The 23288-nt window shown below is 40.0% G+C and overlaps 1 protein-coding gene across 1 annotated transcript in view; it reads left to right on the plus strand.

The window, feature by feature from the left end:
* Nucleotides 1-23004, plus strand: part of LOC135649058 (flavone O-methyltransferase 1-like) — a 47123-nt gene extending 24119 nt beyond the window's left edge. Inside the window, exons 4-5 of the mRNA XM_065167156.1 lie at nucleotides 22696-22870; nucleotides 22940-23004. Of these exons, the coding sequence (XP_065023228.1) occupies nucleotides 22696-22870; nucleotides 22940-23004 (240 nt within the window). The remainder of the gene's footprint in view (nucleotides 1-22695; nucleotides 22871-22939) is intronic.
* Nucleotides 23005-23288: the final 284 nt, after the last annotated feature.

Genomic DNA, 23288 nt, shown 5'->3' on the forward strand with positions numbered 1-23288 from the left:
TCGAAAAATACTTAACTTTGAAACATAATCATAAATTTGTAGAAGGCAATAAGCTATTGAGGAGGTTTGTAGTAAAGATAATATGCTCAAAGTAAATGCAAACTAGAGAGCACCACGATTTTAGAGTGGTTCGGTCAATCTTGACCTACATCCACTTCTAGCTTCCTCCACCGATGAGGTCACCGACGTCCACTAGAGGCCTTCCTTCAATAGGCGAAGGCCAACCACCCTTTTACAGTTTCACTCCTTTTGACGGGCTTAGGAGACAACCCTTACAGAATTTTCTCTCCTCTCTTGAAAGATCAGAACTTGGAAGAAAAGAGAGAGAAGAACTTTTAACTCATACAACACTTTTAAGCTCTAAAAATCATAGAGTAAGATCAGGATTTTGGTGGTTTTCGTTGCTCTTTCATTGCTGAAAGAGTGGGGTATTTAGAGGCCCCAAACCAGTTTGAATTCCGAGCTCGGAGACTAAGCCTCTAGGCGGTGCCACCGCTTGTCAAGGGCAGTTGCACCTCATACCAGAGCTCGAAGACTAGGGCAGTTGCACCTCTGTCAGAGGAGGTTGCACCGCCCAGCCAGAGCTCGGAGACTAAGCCTTGGGCGGTGCCACCATCGACCCAAGCGGTGCCACCTCTAGCCAAGTAATCTAGGTCCGAATAGGCTGATCCATTCGGCCCAATTTGGATCTTTCAAGGGCCCAATTACCCCAAGATTAAGTTAATGGGATCACCTCCCATTTTAACTTAATCATCGTGCTAACTACAAATTTCTTAAGACATTTACTGCAACTTGCTCCGGTGCGTCAATCGCTTCTTTCAGTGAACTTTCGACGAACATCCGACGAACCTCCGACGATGCTCCGACGGACTTCCGGTAAACTCCTGGACTTGTGACGTTCCACTTGGCAAGTTCCGACGAGCTTCTTTTGGCCAACTCCTGGACTTCTCGGATTTGTTCCCGTAGAACCTCCCACGACTGTCCGAACTTCCATCGAGCTCTCGAACTCCTAACGTGATCATAGTCTTGACTCCGGCACAACTCCTACTGCATGTCTTACTTTCATCGTAGTTAATCTTGCACACTAATCTCAACATATAGATTAGATAACAAATGACAATTGACGTCATCATCAAAATTCGAGATTCAATAATCTCCCTTGATGATGACAATCAATTGATAACGGAATTAACCTTAACTCCCCCTATCTATGTACCATAATTGAGATAAGTCATTCTTGAATTCAAAGCCTTTGAATTCAAAAGACATATTGATAAGTTAAAATCATTTAACCTTATCAATACTCCCATCATAATTCCCATCATGATGTATCTCTCTAAAAATGATGTATGATGTCAAGGCTTGACATCCATTTTCAAATTTCAAATGTGAATGATGGTAACGATAGTAATTCATCATATGGTAAGATATCAACACATAAAATTACGATGCAAGTTCTTGATATCTTAACATGATGCAAATATGGCAATCATAGCAAACATGACATAATGTAAATTATGGCAATCATAGTTATCATCAATTCATATATTTTTGATGATGCAGTCATAGCATCAATTCATATATCAAGCATGGCATAATCATAGCATCAATTCATACATCTGCTTTTTTCAACATAATATGACATTTATAGCATCAATTCATATATTTCTCCCCCTTTGTAATCAACAAAAAGGAGAACGATATAAACAACTTTTAAATATACATGCGATGTCATAAGTAGGTTCATGTCATTTGGATATAAATTATACAAACATCTCAAGAAAAACATAATATGAAGATTATAGAGTGAAAACTTCTTCCTTTTTATTTGTTATTATCTTTTTTGCATGAAGGAGGAAAGCCATTTATGTAGTTCAAATCGATAGGATATTAAAGCATGCTTTACAAGGATCAGGATATTTATGTGAATCAAATCCTTGCAAAAAATATCTTCCTTTTATAAGAAGGAATCATCAAATCTATTTCTCAAAAAGAATATTTTTCATATGATAAGTCTAAAAGATATGCATTTGCTAGATGATTCTATTTGTCAAAAATCAATGATGTGAATCATATGTTTATTAAGTCCGAAAGAGAATAATGTATTCATGTAATCCGATTGGAACTGAAAATTTAATTTAACACTTTCATATAATTGGATAAGACTATACAATTATGAAGACATGCTCATCATTATGAAAACTTTTGTATTAATTTCCAACATGTTATTTTAGGCATGTAATGGTAATTAAGTGATTTGATCATTCAATCAATAAAGTCCGAATAATTATAACAAGTTTATGCATTCGGACACATCAACATCATGGCAATACATCAACATCATAATAATATTATGTCACATTAACATCATGGAAATGACATATCAATTTCATGGCTATATTACTTTCACATTTATCATGGAAACCAAGACACAAGGTTTTCAAAGTTGGCATTATAGAAACATTTAATATCAACATGAAATCCGACAATGAGTAACGAGATTGAGCAACATAACCCTGTATATTCTTACCAATTAATACATCAAGTAACCATATCAAAGATTAGTAATCATCAAGGCATTGTGATCAAGGTGAGTAATGTAAAGAGTTTACAACAACGTAATTGTTACAACAAGAGGTTATTATGTCCACATATACAAGCTTATTCAGGAGGTGAAAAATTAAAGTGCCTAAATAAAGAGTCAAATTGTCTATGAATTTGCTGTAGTTCAGCTAGGATTTGATCTTGCTGGTGTTCAAGCCGATCTTGTCTTTGTTCAAATCGGTCCATCCGAATCCCAGTGTCTTCGATAGATGATGCATGAGCTTGCTCAAATGGATGTGTTTCCTCAAAGGGACAGATCAGAGGAGATTGAGTGCCCCTAAAGACTGGTGTTTCGGGTTCTGGTTCTGGTTGAGGAGGATCGGTTCTTCTAGGCATTCTAACCTAATTATCGTTTCTATAAACACATCTCAATCGATGAAGTAGATTTTTGTTTATTATGCTAAACCTATCTACTTTCATCACTTCTTCGTCGGGTGGGATTGGAATATCGTAGGCTTTAAGTATTCTAGTGATTATACTACCATATGGAAGCATCATGTCTCTCTTGGTTAGTTCTATCATGTTTTGTTGGATAAGGTATCCAAAATAGATGTTATGTCCTTTCATGATCCAATACATGGTTCCTAATTCCATTTGACTTCATCATGATGGTATTGTTTAGGGAGAATGATGCTAGTTAGGATATGATGAAGTACTTTAGTGTTTAGTGGTAGTAGATGTTTACAGCTTTTAGGAACTATCACTAAGTTGGGATTACCAAAAATTATTCTTAATGCTTCAACATATGTTGTCCCAACTATTTCATTGTCTTACGATCCTCTAAAATAAAGTCCTCTATTTTTTATGGGAATGCCTATCATGTCGCAAATGAATTTATCTGTAATAGAGATGTGTTGTCTTAAGAGATAGGTAGACATTCTTTCTTCTTCATCTACTTGTAGATTGTTGTAAAACAGTCTAATAAGTCTCGGATAGATGGGTTCACTAATTTGTAAAATAGGGAGTAGATCTAGGTTTGTAAACCATTGGATTATCTCTAAGTCTCTTAGTTCATCTAAATCTACATGTTTTCCCTCATTGACACTTCTAAATTTGAAAGAGGAAAATTTTTCAGCATGATATTTTGAATCGAAAAGGGTAAGATCAAAGTCTTCCACTAATCTCCTCTTCCCTTTGTCCCTTGAGGATCTTCTTGAGCCCATAACTATTGATGATATTGATGTGAAGATATTGATGAATTGTTGGAAAGCATTGACAGAAAACGGGAAGGTGACTGAAAACTGGTGGAATTCATACTTCCAATAGTGCCGGAGACAACTGCAAAATCCCAATCTGTCTTCCAGTTAGACATCTAAATGCTAGACTGCACCATTGGAGGAAGAGAGAGAAGTGAGGAGTTCAAGGACTTGGCAATAGAAGTGGGTTCTTGATTCAGCCTGTACATACTATGTGTCTCAATAGACATTGGTTTGCTTCTTATCAATCTATTGATGGAGGAGTTGTCCTGATTGGAAGTAATGTGTCATGTAAGGTTGTTGGTATTTTAAGAGTTCAAATCAAGATACATGATGTGATCATTAGGACTCTGACTAATGTTCGACATATATTATATATGAAAAGAAACCTTATATCTTTGAGTACTATTGACTCCCAAGGCTACAAATATTTAGCTGAAGGTGGAGTTCTAAGGATTTGTAACGGTGCACTTGTTGTGATGAAAGGAGAGTTGAGGAATGGTCTCTATTATCTCCAAGATAGTATAGTTATTGAAGCAAAAACTGTTTCATTCTCATCCAATGTAGATTCAGATACTACCCATCTTTGACATATGCAATGAAGTCATACGAGTGAGAGAGGTATAATAAATTTAGATAATACTCATCATATGTAGATTTAAATAATACTCATCCTTAGCGTATGCATTTAGAGCATACAAGTGAGAGGGATGTTTATTTTGAGCAAGCAAGGTTTGCTAAATAATCAGAATGTAGGGAAGCTTGACTTTTGTGACCATTATGTCTATGAGAAATAGTGTGGAGTCAAATTCAATACAACCATTCAAAGACTAAAGGCATAGTGGATAACATTCATTCAGGTCTTTAGGGGGTCTTTTCTGTTCAATCTAAAGGTGGTTCCCAGTTGACATTCATCGATGACTACTCTAGGCAAGTTTTGACTTATTTCTTGATAAAGTGGAGAGCTTATACTGAGAACCAAACAAATAAGAAAATCAAGTAGTAACACTACACATGCACTTGAACACCACAACAAAATAGAGTCATACGACACATGAACAGAACCTTTTGGAGACAGTAGGTTGTATGCTTCCTCGTTTTGATTTATCTAAGAGTTTCGGATTGAAGCTACTAAGCATCCTTACTACATGGTGAATAGGTATCAATTGAATTAAAGACTCTGATAGAGGTATGGTTTGGTTCTCCTGCTAATTACTCTGATGTAAAAATATTTGGTTGTCCTGTATATGCTCATGTAAATGATGGTAAACTTGGGCAAAGGTCACAAATATGTGTATTACTATGATTTCAGTCTAGGGTGAAAGGTTATCATCTATAGTATGTTGAACCAAAATTATCTAAATTCATAATTAATAAATATATTAAGTTTGATAAGAATATCATGCTAAGGAGAAAAAGGAGTTTATAGGCTCAAACCTTGGTGTCAGTGGGCAGGCGGAGCTTGAGATTGGAGCGTTTAGCAAGGTACAAGATAGCACTTCTATTCAGTCAGTTCAAAAAGAGAAACATAATTTGGTAGATAATACAGTTGAGGAGCAACAATAATAATATAGTATTGATATTGATCGAGAGAAGAGGTACATTAAACCACCTTAGAAATATGCTAATGAGGACTTAATTTCATTTACACTTATTGTGGCAGATAATATTGAGGTTTAGGAACCTTCCATTTATCGTGAGGCTATTTGCAATGAACGAAGAGATTGAATCTCTCCATAAGAACTATACGTGCGAATTGGTGAAACCATCCAAAGGCAAGAAGAATATTAGTTGCAAATAGTCTTTCATAAAAAGGAAGGAATATGAGAGTTTGAAGCACCGATATTCAAAGCACACTGGGTGCAAAGGGTTATAGTCAGAGAGAAAGTGGACTTCAATGAAGTACTTTCACTAGTTGTTACCCAATAGCTCTATTTGCATGTTGCTTGCCATGGTTGCATTGTTTGACTTGTTGCTAAAGTAGCTAGATGTTAAGACAGTTATTCTACATGTTGAACCTGAAGAACAACTCTACATGCAACAGCTAGAAGGGTTTACTGTTTAGGATAAACAAGACCACATTTATCTATTGAAAAGTTCTTATATGGTTTGAAGCAATCTCATAGGCAATGATACGAACGGTTTGACTCCTTTACGCTTGAGAATGTTTACTTTAGAAGTATTGTGTTTATTACAAGCAACTTTCGGAAGGTTTTTTTTGTTTATTTGTTGCTCTATGTTGATGATATATTTATTGCTACCAAGAATAAGGATAAGATCAACAAATTGAAAGGTCAGCTATGTGGTGAGTTTGAAATAAAAGATTTAGGTGCTGCGATTAAAATTTTAGGCATGGAAACGGGGACAAAAAGACGGAAAGTTGGTTGTCTTAGAAAAGCTACATTGAGAAAGTTTTTGAATATTCTAGTATGCAAAAGCCTAAACCTGTGAGTACATTCATTTGTAGTGTATTTCAAGCTTTCAGTAGATCGATTGCCACGATGGAAGGAGGAAAAGGAGCAGACTTCTCGTGTTCCTTGTGCTAGTGTAGTTGGGAGCATTATATATGCTATGGTCTATACTAGTTCTACATGAATAATCCTGTCAAGGTTCATTGGAAGGCTATGAAATGGATCCTTTGTTATTTGTAAGGTGTTACAAATATGAGTATGTTCTTTGGTAAGAGTTTTGACATTAGTAGCAATGTTGTTAGTTATGTGGACTGTGATTATGCTGGTGATCAAAATAAAAGGAGATCTTTGACATGCTATCTGTTCAAACTTTATGGTTGGAAATTTACTTTACAATCTATCATTGTTTTATCTGCTACAGAGATAGAGAGTATACGAAGGAAGTCATCTAGATGTTTGGTTGGCAGTTTGGGAGTATTACACAGTGCTACTATTGTTTCGTGAATGGGACTTGATATTAATATTTCATGCAATGTTTGCACCATAACCAAGAAAAAGTGAGGGAGGATTAGGCAGAAATGTGAATAGCATGCGCAAACTGCATCTTCCTGTTGAGGCTAAACAATATACCGTTTAGTTGCAAAAGTTGAGTCCACTCTTAAGAATGGTTTTTGACGGCTGGGAGAAGGTGGAACTCAGAGGAAGGAGACCGGATGAAGACATCAAGCAATATCTGCGGAAGTGACACGAGTTCTCTGTGATAAAAAATTAATAAGATATAAAATACATACAAAACATGGAGCCGAGCATCACATGTCATAACACCTTTCTTCTTTGGTTTTTGTTGGAATATGGATCTGCACTCACTATGATGGTGGAGCCGATGATGATAGCTTTGTTACGAGGGTGATAATTTGTTCTTTGTTAAAACGAAAACAACCCACGTGTATAATATGACAAGTCGAATGAAGTGCGTCCTGAGTGTTCCCTCGTATTGCGTTTGCTTGTCTAAAATCCACTACACATCAGATCATTTATAAGATAATATTTTGATTTGATTGAAGACAAAATTTAACAATAATACCAATCCAATTAATTTATGTTTACTATTTTTATGTTGTGATGAGCTCATGGTGGCTTGATGAGATAGAATCAATAGTGCATATCTATCTCATTAGTGGGTTATATTTTGGCTCACTTAAATTAGCATAAAATAATATCGATTAAGATCTTGACGAATCAATCACTCATCTAATATATATTCGAAGCTTTCGACATATTGTCCACTCTTTTTAATATATTTTTTTATCTTTTGATAATTCATTCAAATCTATGGTATATCATTTTATCCTTCAGCAAATCATCAAATCCTTAAGTATATTAATTTCATCATGACATTTGATCTTTTAATACGATATCCAATCATTTCGATATGAAATTCGAACTTTTAGCATCTAGCACATCGACCAATCCTCTATCTCGATATTGAATTTTTGGCATTATAATCTTTTGACACAATGTCCAACTCTATTACTCAGTATTTTTGGTCATTCGATAGTCTGAGTCTATAATTAAAGTATTTTCTGTATTACTTATATTAAAAGCATATTAGTTTATTAAATTTATTAATTAATTTTATCATTAAAATTTAGAATTAACACTAGATTGTTTGCTAACCCATCCAGTAACTCCAAGCAGATAAATATTTGGCTTGAGCTTTTTTATGACTTGACATGGCCTAAACTTCTTTTGCTTAAGTTCACTATATGTCCCATAAGGTAATCTTTTTTTGAAATCATGACAAAATCATGAACTTATCATGAATGGTCTTAATGTGGGCAGCAAGCTCCTCTTCAAATTGACAACTTGTCGACAACTTGATTAAGGCTTTTTTTTTGTCATAAAACTAAGTCGGCAACTTGATTAAGGCTTTTTTTTCTGTCATAAACCACTTCAAATTGAGCTTTTTAATTGATCTGTTAGATAGTTATTGTAGGCAAATTTAGCTTTAGAAAGAATGAACTTTCATCTTTTAGGATTGTCCCCAACCAAGCTTCTTAATAAATTCTCAAGAGAGTGATTTATCACCTTACTTTGGCCATGGATGAGAGGCATTATTAGAAAACTCTAATTTAGTACCCACAAGCCTCCAAACTGTCTTCCAAAATTGATTGACAATTCACATATCATAATATGAAGTAATAGACCTTCAAACTATAGAATTACTTCTTTGAATAATAAATTGGCTACATGTAAGGTATCACGAGAATTTTTGTTTGTAAGGCAGGAAGTGAGTCATCTTTGAGAATTTATCAATAACCACTAAGATGCAATCATACTCATGATATATTTTAGGCAAACCAAAAACAAAATCCATTGATACATCCTCCCAATAAGTATTAGAAATAGGAAAGGGCTAGTATAAACTAGTGTTATGCGCTACTCATTTGGCCTTTTGATAAATATAACATCTTTATACAAAGCAAACAACATTCTGTTTCATATTAGGCTAAAAGTACTTTCTTTAACAAATGCTTCTATTTTATCTTACTCAAAATACCCTCCAAGCCCACCACCATGCAATTCTTTCATGATAAAAACTCATAAAGAATCTTCTAGCATGCAAAGCTAATTTCCTTTGAAAAGATAGCTATCCATGAGTGTAATCTTTATTTTGTCCTACTCCAACATTTGTAAGACTTTAGAGAGGAAAGGGTCAATTGTATACCTTTTTTTTGGTGAAAGATCAAATCCAACAATCTCATAAGAAAAAGTGATCAACAAGCTATATTTCCTACTGGCATCTGCTACCTTATTATATGAACCAGCCTTATGATTCAAAACAAAGCAGAAGCTTCCAAGTAAGCAAACATTTTGCATGCTGAGCATTAAGCTTCTTTTATACCTTCAGGAACCTTAAATTTTGATGGTCTAAATAAAGAACAAATTTCACTCCAATAATATACCATTTCCAATGCCACAAGGCTTAAATTATGTACCATATACAACTCTGTCATATGTTGAATATTTCAACATAGAGTCACTTATTTTCTTACTAAAATAATCAATTTCTCCCCCCTTCTTATATTAGGACACCCTTATTCCAATGGAATTATCACACTCAGATATATTATTTTATCTACCATATTCGAATTCACAACCAAATGTGTCTCTACATCCAACTACAATGTAAGCCCCTATGTAACAAAAAATAGACTTGATGGAAAGAATAGAATAATTATTGAAGAATCTTTATTGAAGAAGTGAAGTAACCTTAGTTTCAATACATTAACATGTCCCTCTTCTATTTATACAAATTAGGAGGGAAGATTTTCCTCAATAGAATAGAGGATTTTCCTCAACAGAGTAGAGAGATTTCCTCATATAGTTGAAGAAATCTTATCTGCTATCATGCCCCCGCAAGAGGTGCTCTTGTCAAGGATACCAATCGATTAATGCAAAGCAAACAGTTTACGAGCCAGAGGCTTCGTGAGTAGGGCAAGAGCAGATCGCTGTTGCTATTGTTGATGTTGTTGTTGTTGCGACTACAACGGTGACGGCTGCAATGGAGGAGAAAGCTACAGCAATAGAAAAAGCTATAGCAAAGGAATAAGCTGCAGTAGAGGAGGAAGTTGCAGCAGAGGAGGAATTTACAGTAATGTTACAGCAATGCTATTGTAGAGGAGGAAGCTATAGCAGAGGTGCAGCAGAGGAGAAACCTACAATAGAGATATAGCAGAGGAGGAAGCTGCAATAGAGGAGGAAGCTGCAACGATGCTACAATAGAGAAGAAGGCTACAGCAAAGGAGGAAAGGTGGGGTAGTGCTGGTGAGCGCAGCATTAGAGACGCCACAACGGAAGGGAATGGACGTTGGTATAGAGTGGCAGTGGAGAAGACAGTTTCTGTTCACCGAGGAGGAAAGATTTATCGCACCAACGGCCTAACGATGGAAAAGTAGTAGTAAAAAGCCTTTTCTTTTGTTGCCGGAGGTGGAGAAGCAACAGTGATGAGTCAACAGCGAGAAGAGAGCTTGCTCTAGGCAAGTGGCTCTGATACCATGATGGAAAGAATAGAAGATAAGAACAATTATTAAAGAAGCTTTATTGAAAAAGCTTTATTGAAGTAACTTTAGCTTCAAATATATTAACATGTCCCTCTCCTATTTATACAGATTAGGAGGGAGGATTTTCCTCAACAGAATAGAGGATTTCCCTCAATAGAGGAGAGATTTCCTTATATAGTTGAGGAAATCTTATCTGCTATCAAGACTGGTTTGTTTGAGAGAACCTTTTTCTATGATCATACTTAATCATGTTATGCATGAACAGGCTTCGTAAGATCCCATAGAATAAAATAAATGATGTGGCATGATTCAATGTTCTGTTTATTTCACTTCCTTATTTGTATGGTATAAATGCATTCAATTCCTCCGATCCCAAAAAAAAGTCTTCAAGATGTAGAGCAATGCTAATGCTAGTGTTTGTACAAGTCTTTTCTTCAATAATTTGAAACTTTTTTTAACTTTTTTGCTCCCTATAATCTCTTTGTTCTTCAAGACATCCATCGTAAGAGCAACAATGGTGCTACAATTTTTAATGAACCATTGATAAAATGATATCAAGCCATGAAAGATTTAAATATGAATAAAATTCTTAGGTGTAGGCCAATCAAGAAATCCATTTGCAAGCCACCTGCAGTTACCACATAGCCTAAAAATATAATTTTTTTAGTCATGAAATATCATTTTCTGAGATTATTATATAACTAATTGTTATGGAGGACCTTCAACATATTTTTTGAATATTCTAGATGATATAATTTCTTTTGACTATTGTTAGTGAATATAAGTACCATAGCTAATGAGTCAGCACGGTTAGGTCCGTGGGCCGATGTCGGGAGCTTCTTATGGAGTGAGTAGGATGATGAGGTGGTCGCACCCTCAGGAAGGAATGCTGGTTGGCGTTGGTCAAGCTAGCAGGGTCGTTTGGGCCCTCGCGAGAGGATGTTGACTAGCGTTCCTCGATCTGCCGACCCGGGCGTCGTCTGTGTTGGGTCGCATCCCTCCAACTTCGGGGTGAATGGCAGTGTGTCCTCGTGCATGGGATGGCAATTTCTGGGTTGAGACGCTTGCCGCTCGGGGGTGACCGCTTTCCTACAAAAATGGCCTTCGTCGGGTGTTCCTCGATTTCGACCCTTTCAACGAGCAAGTTAGTAAAGTGTTTTGTCTTTATTTTTCTTCTCTCCCCTTGGCCGGGCATCGGCCAGGGGCTTTTATACCATTGTGCGAGGATTGATTGCGCCTCAGTTCGGTGTGGCCGTTGACTTTTGTGGGATGGAACGGCTTCTCTGATGAGTTGACGTCTTTGGGGATGCTTGAGCGGCGTCAGACGACACCGTCCCGAGTTCTCAGGATGGTCATGTCGTATAGTGTATCGGTACGGAGCCTAACGTGGCATGCACCATGAGGTTCTGATGGCGTGTGGCATCAGATTCTAACATTGGTTGGGACGTGGCGTGTGACATCGATGGTGACTCATTTTCGGGGACCAAAATATGTCTTAACACTTCTCCCCCCCCCCCCCTCCCCCTCCGAGGCATGCTGTTGACTTCGTCGGGTGTTCCTACAAAAATGGCCTTCGTCGGGTGTTCCTCAATTTCGACCCCTTCAACGAGCAAGTTAGTAAAGTGTTTTGTCTTTATTTTTCTTCTCTCCCCTTGGCCGGGCATCAGCCAGGGGTTTTTATACCATTGTGTGAGGATTGGTTGCGCCTCAGTTTGGTGTGGCCGTTGACTTTTGTGGGATGGAACGGCTTCTCTGATGAGTTGACGTATTTGGGGATGCTTGAGCGGCGTCAGACGACACCGTCCCAAGTTCTCAGGATGGTCATGTCGTATAGTGTATCGGTACGGAGCCTAACGTGGCATGCACCATGAGGTTCTGATAGCGTGTGGCATCAGATTCTAACATTGGTTGGGACGTGGCGTGTGACATCGATGGTGACTCATTTTCGGGGACCAAAATATGTCTTAACACTTCTCCCCCCCCCCCCCCCCTCCCCCTCCGAGGCATGCTGTTGGGTTCCTAATGGGCCGAGAGGCATGCTTGGGGTTGAGGGACACGATCGTGCTGGCTGCTTGCATGGGAGAGCTGGACTGACTCGTCGGGGGGCGATTTAGAGGGGTGGTGCCCCGTGATTCGGGCACGGCCGACCCTGTTGATCGAACGGTAGGGGCTTGACGAGGCAAAATTGAAGTGTTGACACCGGTAAGTCGAGGCTTACATGGTGAATCCAACGTATTTTAGCTCAGATGATGGGTCTCGTATGGCTCGGAGTTATGATTGTCAAGTTCGCAAGTCAACGAGCAAGCCGGGGCAGCTCGGTTAGAGACTTTGACGGGTTACGAGTCGGGGATCGGCACAGAGTGACTTAGATAGCAAACTGGGCCGGCGATTTGGGCATTAGATCGACCGTGAGGTGTGGCTCGGGTGTTGTATCGGTCGAGATGTGTGGCTCAAACATTGGATTTGGCCGAGATATGACTCGGTTTGAAAGTTGGGTCTGTGGGCCGAGTGACTAAGTCCGAGCTCAGGTTTTTAGTGCCGGTAGGTTGCAAGTCATGAACGATCTAGAGCAACCCAGGCAAAGGCTGGATTTGGGGGCCATCTGACTAAGTTCGGCTCTGATTTGAATCTAGGGACCGAGTGAATAGGCTTGGCTTTGAATTGAATCTAGGGACTGAGTGAGTGAGCTCGACTCCGAATCGAATTTGGGGACCGAGTGAGTGAGCTCGGCTCCGAATTGAATCTGGGAACCGAGTGAGCGAGCTCGGCTCTGAATCGAACCTGGGGACCGAGTGAGCGAGCTCAGCTCCGAATCGAACCTAGGGACCAAGTGAGCGAGCTTAGCTCCGAATCGAACGTGGGGATCGAGTGAGTGAGCTAGGCTTCAAATTGAATCTGGGGACTAACTGAGCGAGCTCAGCTTCGAATTGGACCTGGGGACCGAGTGAGTGAGCTCGACTCCGAATTGAACCTAGGGATCGAGTGAGTGAGCTCGGCTCCAAATCGAACCTGGGGACCGAGTGAGTGAGCTCGGCTTCGAATTGAACCTAGGGATTGAGTGAGTGAGCTCGGCTCCGAATTGAATCTGGGGACCGAGTGAGCAAGCTTGGCTCTGAATCGAACTTGGGGACCAAGTGAGTGAGCTCGGCTCTAAATTGAATCTGAGGACTGAGTGAGTGAGCTCGGCTCCGAATTAAATATGGGGATCGAGTGAGTGAGCTCGGCTCTGAATTGAATATGAGGACTGAGTGAGTGAGCTCAGCTCCGAATCGAACTTGGGGACCGAGTGAGTGAGCTTGGCTCCAAATTGAATCTAGGGATCGAGTGAGCGAGCTCGGCTCTGAATCAAACCTGGGGATCGAGTGAGTGAGCTCGGCTCCGAATGGAATCTGGGGACCGAGTGAGCGAGCTCGGCTCCAAATCGAACCTCGGGACCGAGTGAGGGAACTCGGCTCCGAATTGACCCTGGGGACCAAGTGAGTGAGCTCGGCTCTGAATCGAACCTAGGGACCGAGTGAGCGAGCTCAGCTCCAAATCGAACCTAGGGACTGAGTGAGTGAGCTTGGCTCTGAATTGAATCTAGAGACCAAGTGAGCGAGATCGGCTCCGAATTGAACTTGGGGACCGAGTAAGTGAGCTCGGCTTCGAATTCAATCTGGGGACTGAGTGAGTGAGCTTGGCTCCGAATTGAACCTGGGGACCAAGTGAGTGAGCTTGGCTCTGAATTGAATTTGGGGACCATGTGAGCGAGCTCAGCTCCGAATCGAACCTGGGGACCGAGAAAGTGAGCTCAGCTCCGAATTGAATCTAGGGACCGAGTGAGCGAGCTCGACTCCAAATCGAACCTGGACACCGAGTGAGTGAGCTCAGCTCCGAATTGAATTTAGGGACTGCGTGAGTGAGCTCAGCTCCGAATTGAATTTGGGGACCGAGTGAGCAAGCTCGGCTCTGAATTGAACCTCAGGACCGAGTGAGCGAGCTCGACTCCGAATTGAATTTGCAACTTCGCCATCCTCTTTGCTTCAATCCCTCGCCTCGGACCCCGGACTTCTTTCTCACAACTCTGAGGTCGAGATGTCTCCGTCTTCATCTTCGTCTTCTTTTTCATCTTTGTCTTTGTTTTCATCCCCTTGTCCCTCTCCTTCTCCTTCTCCTTCACCTTCTCCTTCTACAAATTCCCGGGATGAGGTAGTGAGTGTGTCTTCAGGTAGCGCCTCCTCGGAGGCCTCAGAGGGTTTAGCCGAGCTTGAGGCCTTCAAGTCCTGGCATGATGTAGACTTGGTGGTGATCGAGGACCTTTTGACAGTACTCCGGGATCGCTACCACATCCCAGAGTGTTACAACCTATACGTCCCTCGTCCGGGGCAATCGCCGTACGACCAGTTTCCCAACGGATTCGGGTTAACTGTGGTGGCGCTGGAAGCCGGTTTGCGGTTCCCAGTGCACCCTATCATTAGGGATTGTCTTCACTTTTGGGGGATTTCCCCATCCCAAGTTTCGCCCAACTCCTAGCGCTACTTGGTGGCTTTTATCTGGGAGTGTCAGGGGGTTGGGATCGAGCCATCCCGGCCCCCCTTTTTGGCTTGCTTCTGCTTGGGCAAGGGACCTGGCAAGTATTACGTGATCGCTCATAGCGGTTTTAAGATCAGTGGCGTGCCCTCCTGTTAGGATCAAGAGCACTAAGAGGGGGGGGCGAATTAGTGCAGCAGAAAACTTTCAACGTTTAAAACTGCGTTCGTACGACAAAGCTGATTTCAGTAGAAAAGTCGATTTGTAAATTTTTTTAACTTAAGATTAGGCAAGAAGCAGTTAAAATAAATCAGTTAAGGTAGTTTGCAGTTGTGATGGAAATCAGAATATAAGCGCAAATTGAAATACGATGTTCGTACGAGAAAAGCGATTTACGTCTAAACACAATTCGGAAAATACTAAGCTTGGAAACGCAATCGTAAAAGCGCAAAAGGCAGTAAGCTATGAAGGAGGTTTGTAGTAAGGATAATTAGCTCAAAGTAAATGCAAACCAGAGAAGACAGGAGTTTACAGTGGTTCGGTCAATCGTGACCTACATCCACTCCTCTGATTCCTCTTCCGTCGAGGCCACCGGCATCCACTAACGATCTTCCTTTACTAGGTGAAGATTAACCTTCTTCTTACATCCCTCTTCTCCTTTTACTAGGTTTAGGAGACAACCCTTACAAGCACTCACTCTCCTCTCTTAAATAGAATTCTAACACTTAAGCTAGAGGAGATAAATTCTAGAGATTGCAGCAGTGTTTTCTCTCTTTTAATCTCTTTGTGCTTGTGTCTTTTACCCAGGGATTGGAGGGGTATTTATAGGCTCCAAACCAGTTTGAATTTGGAGCTCAAATATGTCATCTCCCGGAATTCTGGGGTCTGGCGGTTGCACTGCCTGACTGGAGCGGTTGCACTGCCTAACAGAGCTCGAAGACTGAGCCTCTAGGTGGTGCCACCGCTTGTCAGGGGCGGTTGCACCACCTGGCAGAACTCAGAGACCGAGCTTAGGCTGTGCCACCGCCTGATTCGGGCGGTTGCAAGGCCAAGCCAGAGCTCAAAGATCGAGCTCAGGCGATTGCACCGTTGTCAAAGGCGGTTGCACCGCCCAGTCTCGCTCGGAGACTGAGCCCTGGCGATGCCACCGCCTGCCTAGGGCGGTTGCACCACCCAGCTTCACCGGGAGATCCTCTCCTGGGTGGTGCCACCGCCGACCTTGGCGGTGCCACTGCCTACACTATTTCAGCTCACTGGTTGGGCTCCAAACTTAGCCCAAACCAGTCCGAACTTGGGCCCAATTGGCCCCTACTTTGGTTATAGGATTAACACCTAATCCTAACCCTAATTAACGTGCTAACTATGAATTTAAAGATATTTTCTAAGCTATTACAAAGTCCGCAAGTCAAGACTTCTTCTGGTGAGCTTCCGGCAAACCTCCGGCGGTCTTCCGATGAACTCTCGGAAACCATTCTGCGGACTCCCAGCAAGCTCCTAGGCTTCATGATTTGATCATAGCGAGTTCCAACGAGCTTCTTCGGCACGCTCCGATCTTTCTTGGCAAGCTCCGCAAACTTCCAATGAACCTTCCGGCGAGCTTCCGAAAAACCCTTCGGCAAGCTCCCAACTCATTCTCGGCTAGTTCCGGTAGCGTTCCCGACGAACCTTCGGACTTCCGTCGAACTCTTGAACTCACAACGAATCCTTCGCGCTTGACTCTGACACTTTATTTCGCTTTATGTCTTTATCGTTATCATAGTTAATCCTGCACAATTAAAACAAAACTTCGATCGAGATAATTAATTCTAAGCAATTAAATAAGTTGTCCGGCATGTCATTGGTCCCTCGACGCTTTGTCCGATTCTTCGGCGCATCTTCCTCTCCTGCGGCTTATTGCCCAATCGGCCAGTTGACTCCGCAACTCCGATATCCTTGGCGCAATACCCGCTCTTCTTGGCCCGATGCCCAAGTCCACGGCCTGAAGCCTTCTGTCGATACATCGACCAATCCATCGGCCCGACGTCCAATCTTATGACATGTTTCTTCGGCACAACATGATTTTTCCTACTTTAATTGTCTCATCCTGATCGAAGCATCCTGCATCACTCAAAACGCAAATTAAAACATAAACATAATTATCAATTGGTTTCATCATCAAAATACGAGATTCAACAATCTCTCCCTTTTTGATGATGACAACCAATTGATGACGGAGTTAAACTTAACTCCCGTAATTTAAACAAACTCCCCCTATCAATATGCCATATTGATAGAACCTTGAATTCAAACTGAATTCAAGTCATTGCAATATTCATCATGAATACTTGCAACACATCATCATGAACTTATGCATAAACTTATGCATAACATGTCATGACATCAACATACTTCTCCCCCTTTGTCATCAACAAAAAGGAGAAGTACCACAATCAAGTGTTTGGAATATTAGTTCAACTTATTGCATGAAAAACATAATATCAAGTTTTATAGCATACAAGATAGCACTTTTGGTAATGTTCAAGATAGCAAGTTCTACATCATGCAAGCTAGCAATATTATAACATTTTAGAACTTGCAAGCTATTAGTTTTGAGATGTTCAAGAAAGCAACTCTTGCTTCTTGAGATATGCAAATTTGTCAAGTTTTGCTAGATGTGCAAGTTAGCATTTTTGCCTCTTGAGATAGGCAAGATAGCATATTTGCTTCTTTTGAGATAGCAACTTTTTGCTTCTCTTTAGATTACAAGCTAGCAATTTTTACGATATACAAGTTTCACAATATACAAGCTAGCAAAAACTTCGAAAGCAAATGCAAGATAACTTTCTTGTGTAGGCTCATGATTCTTGCTTCCTATTGCAATGTGCAAGTTGCAAGTTTTGCTTCTTGAGATAGGCAAGCTAGCACTTTTGCAATTTTTGTTTCTTAAGATAGGCAGGCTTGTGATGTTCAAGATGACAAGCTCTTTCTTCTCTTTTGAGAAGTGTCATTTTTGCTTTCTTTGCAAAATGCAAGCTAGCAAAATGCCAAACTAGCAAGAGATAATGTTTTACATGAGGCAAGCAAACAATTTGACAAATTTTATATTTGCATCTTCTCTTTTGAGAAGTACAATTTTTGCTTTCATCTTGAATTATGCAAGCTAGCTAGTTTGCCTCTTTTCATGATGTTCACGCTAGAAATTCTTGCTCCCCCTTTGTCATTGTCAAAAACAAGAGAAGACCCTTATATCAATTTTCATATTATGACAAAGGTAAGTATCAATCTTATTTGTGCATCATTATATATTCAAATTAAAACATACATAATTTCAAAAACCTTATTTTTCATGCACGATACCGAAAAATAAATCAATCATCATTAATGGGCATATCATACATGATACTTAAACATTAAAATTTTTAAGCATTTATCAATATGTTGATCATGATACCAAACATTCATCATTTAAAGCATTCATGATACACATCATATGCAATACATCATGTATATCATTATCATAAGTATTGCATACATCATTTTAACTTCATGAATATTTCATCATTGTATGCATCATACCAAAACATTTCAAGCCATGCAAGCCATAAATACAAAGAAATCATGTCATGAAGGATAAAATCATTTGAATACCAAATGACATGATTCATATAGTAAATATCTTCTTTAAATAAAATATCAAGAAAAATCATAGGAGTACAAAGAAGAGATCTTGTTTTAAAAGAAAATCAAGTAATAACTCCAGGAACTCACAAGGAAAAATCATGATTTATTTAGAAAATCTCCTCTTAAGAGAATATCAAGTAAAATCATAGAAGATCGATTAATGAGAAATTTTGATTTATAATAAAATCTCATGTATCGAATGTTGAGAAATCAAAATGATGATTTATATGAAAAATATCACAAGTTATATTTAAGAAAAAAATCATCATTCAGTTTTAACTCAATCAATTTGTCACATCAATATTTTTTAGATATGCATGATACAAATCTTCAACATATAACATGCATAAATTCAAAAAATTGAAAGGAGAAGGGAAGAATTCAAAGGTATGAAGATTTCAACCATCTCATAAACAAATGTAAGACCAAGTCATGAATCCAAAATTCCATGAAACAAAATGATCATCAAAGGTAATCTCATGTTATTCCAAGAAATCAATATCATGATTTTGATAAAACTCATTTCAAATTTAAATCATCAAAATCACTTTTATGGTTCACAAAATTCATAACATAGGTAGATTCATGATTTCATTGATAATATATTTTCCCCCTTTTTTAAGTATTTGATTTCATGTTAGCATGCCTTTTCATTTATGTTAAACAAAAACATGCATCAACATTTATGATCGAAAAATGAATTTCATCATAGAACCATCAAGATCAATAGATTTTCAAAAATGAATTGTTATGGTCAAGAAAATCCGAAAATGAAATTTAACACTTTCATGCATTCGGACATAGTTTTGCCATATACACTCATAAGAATAACACATGCTTATCATCATGTATAACTTAAAATCTTATGCATAAAATTGTCAATCATTGTATTAAAAATATTTAATATTTTCATTACATCATTATGCATTACTTCAAATCAAACATGATTTCATTCAACAATGTTAATCAAGCATGATACACATTATGATTTCATATTTTCAATCAAAATCATTTTGTTTGTTTATAAAATATGCAATGTTATCATTTTCGAAATTACTAGCATGATCATAATTTTTGTATTTTTATTTTTAAACATGTAATTTTTAAGAAAATTAATTCTAAACTAAAAAAGAAAATACATCATGAAAGCATCAAGTAATTTCAAAATAAATCAGGGGGATTTTGATTACCTTTTCATTGAAGGCGGTTAAGGCGTAGTTTGCCACCTCGCCTTTCTTGATTTTCTCCTCGTCTTCGGAGGAGCTCGATTCATCCCACTTTGTGTTCTTCTTCTTTGGCCTCTTCCTTCGTTCAAGTTCATTGTTTATTTTAGATTTTTGTTTAATAAACTTATTAAGATTTAGTGTTCGAAGTTTAAGTTCATCATTGTCCTCATCACTTGAGTCTTCGCTCAAGTGGTATTCATTTGTCCGGGGTTCCAAATCCTTCCTGTTCTTTGGAAGATTGTTTTGTTCATCGTGTTCATCATGTGCATTGTGCACCATTTCATATGTCATCAATGAACCAATTAATTCTTCAAGTGGTAAGTTATTTAGGTTTTTAGCTTCTTGTATTGCAGTTATTTTTGAATCCCACTTCTTAGAAAGTGAACGTAAAATCTTATTTACGAGTTCAAAATCCGAAAAACATTTGCCAAGAGCTCTTAAACCATTGACGACATCCGTGAAACGAGTGTAAATGTCAACAATGGTTTCGCAAGTCTTCATTCGAAAAAGTTCGTAAGAATGCACGAGAATGTTGATTTTGGACTCTTTCACTCGGCTAGTGCCTTCATGAGTGATCTCAAGAGTTCTCTAAATATTAAAAGCCGAATCACACGTTGAAACGTGATTAAATTCATTTTTGTCAAGTGCACAAAATAAGGCATTCATAGCCTTTGCGTTTAAAGAAAATTACTTCTCCTCTAAATCCGACCATTCGTTCATCGGTTTAGAGGGAAGTTAAAAACCGTTTTCAACAATATTCCATAAATCCAAATTCATAGAAATCAAGAAAACTCTCATTCAAGTTTTCCAATAAGTGTAGTCTAATCCGTTAAACAACGGTGGACGAACAAACGAAAAACCCTCTTGAAAGCCATGAAGAGCCATTTCTCTCGGGTGTAAATCTGAAAAGAGAAATACTGGGCTCTGATACCAATTGTTAGGATCAAGAGCACTAAGAGGGGGGGGGGGGGGGGCGGGGTGAATTAGTGCAGCGGAAAACTTTCAACGTTTAAAACTTCGTTCGTACGACAAAGCCGATTTCAGAAGAAAAGTCAATTCGTAAATTTCTTTAACTTAAGATTAGGCAAGAAGCAGTTAAAATAAATCTGTTAAGGTAGTTTGCAGTTGTGATGGAAATCAGAATGTAAGCGCAAACTGAAATACGATGTTCGTACGAGAAAAGTGATTTATGTCTAAACACAATTCGGAAAATACTGAGCTTAAAAACGCAATCGTAAAAGTGCAAAAGGCAGTAAGCTATGAAGGAGGTTTGCAGTAAGGATAATTAGCTTAAAGTAAATGCAAACTAGAGAAGACGGGAGTTTACAGTGGTTCGGTCAATCGTGACCTACATCCACTCCTCCGATTCCTCTTCCGTCGAGGCCACCGGCATCCACTAACGATCTTCCTTTACTAGGCGAAGATCAACCTCCTTCTTACACCCCTCTTCTTCTTTTACTAGGTTTAGGAGACAACCCTTACAAGCACTCACTCTCCTCTCTTAAACAGAATTCTAACACTTAAGCTAGAGGAGGGAAATTCTAGAGATTGCAGTAGTGTTTTCTCTCTTTTAATCTCTCTGTGCTTGTGTCTTTTACCCAGGGATTGGAGGGGTATTTATAGGCTCCAAACCAGTTTGAATTTAGAGCTCAAATCTATCATCTCCCGGAATTCCAGGGTTTGGCGGTTGCACCGCCTGACTGGGGCGGTTGCACCGCCTAACAGGGCTCGAAGACTGAGCCTCTGGGCGGTGCCACCGCTTGTCAGGGGCGGTTGCACCGCCTAGCAAAGCTCGGAGACCGAGCTCAAGTGGTGCCACCGCCTGACTGGGGCGGTTGCATCGCCCAGCTAGAGCTCGGAGACCGAGCTCAGGCGGTTGCACAACTGTCAGAGGCGGTTGCACAACTGTCAAATGCGGTTGCACCGCCCAGTCTCGCTCGGAGACTGAGCGCTGGCGGTGCCACCGCCTGCCTGGGGCGGTTGCACTGCCCAGCTTCGCTAGGAGATCCTCTCCTAGGCGGTGCCACCGCCTACACTATTTCAGCTCATTGGTTGGGCTCCAAACTTAGCCCAATCCAGTCCGAACTTGGGCCCAATTGGCTCCTACTTGGGTTATAGGATTAACACCTAATCCTAACCCTAATTAATGTGCTAACTATGAATTTAAAGACATTTTCTAAGCTATTACAAAGTCTGCAAGTCAAGACTTCTTCTGGTGAGCTTCTAGCAAACTTCCGGTGATCTTCCGATGAACTCTCGGAAACCATTCTACGGACTCCCGGGAAGCTCCTAGACTTCACGATTTGATCTTAGCGAGTTCCAACGAGCTTCTTTGGTAAGCTTTGATCTTTCTCGGCGAGCTCCGCGAACTTCCAATGAACCTTTCGGCGAGCTTCCGAAAAACCCTTCGGCAAGCTCCCAACTCATTCTCGGCTAGTTCCGGTAGCGTTCCCGACGAACCTTCGGACTTCCGTCGAACTCTTGAACTCGCAACGAATCCTTCGCGCTTGACTCCGACACTTTATTTCGCTTTATGTCTTCATCGCTATCATAGTTAACCCTACACAATTAAAACAAAACTTCGATCGAGACAATTAATTCTAAGCAATTAAATAAGTTGTCCGGCATGTCATTGGTCCCTCGACACTTCGTCCGATTCTTCGGCGCATCATCCTCTCCTGCGACCTATTGCCCAATCGGCCAGTTGACTCCGCAACTCCGATATCCTTGGTGCAATACCCACTCTTCTTGGCTTGATGCCCAAGTCCACAGCCCGAAGCCTTCTGTCGATATGTCAACCGATCCATCGGCCCGACGTCCAATCTTCTGACATGTTTCTCCGGCACAACATGATTTTTCCTGCTTTAATTGTCTCATCCTGATTGAAGCATCCTGCATCACTCAAAATGCAGATTAAAACATAAACACAATTATCAATTGGTTTCATCATCAAAATACGAGATTCATCACCTCCAACAACAAATGTTGGAAGAGGCATTTCTTCTATGTTAGTTATGACCAACAGTGGGGCTTTAGCACCGGGTGGGCATTTCGGACCATTGATAATGCCCCCCCGTCACTCTCTGCTAGAGATGTAGCAGTCGTGGATCATCTGAGGGGCATCCTGTCCTCTTCTCGGGTAATTAAGGAGATGACCAAGGAGTGGATGGTTGAAGCGGAGCTAAGCCCTACCACCAGGGGTATGGCCATTTGTATATAATGGCTCGTTCATTCGTCCCAAACCATTTGACCGCTATCTGTTTTTGCAGAAATTGTGGACCTGCGTTCGATGAAGAAGATGACCAGCGCCAAGGCTGTCAAGCTCCCGTCCTAAGGCGGGGTTGTCCCTGTTAGGACTCTAGCTAGGAGAGTCCTAATTGAGAGGGACATTCATGTAAAACCTACTTAAGCCGACCCCTATTAAAGAGGTGAAGAGGCCGACTAGGGTTAGGAGATTATTTCTTAGAGATAAATTAGGAGTTGTAAAGAAATAGGAGTCTTGATTAGAAGTTCTATTAGGAGTTGATTAGAAGAAGGAGTCTTGAGTAGGAGTCTTGATTAGAAGTTCTATTAGGAGTTGGTTAGAAGAAGGAGTCTTGAGTAGGAGTCCTATTAGGA

This window comes from Musa acuminata, chromosome BXJ3-9 (assembly GCF_036884655.1).
Source record: "Musa acuminata AAA Group cultivar baxijiao chromosome BXJ3-9, Cavendish_Baxijiao_AAA, whole genome shotgun sequence".
Taxonomy (NCBI): domain Eukaryota; kingdom Viridiplantae; phylum Streptophyta; class Magnoliopsida; order Zingiberales; family Musaceae; genus Musa; species Musa acuminata.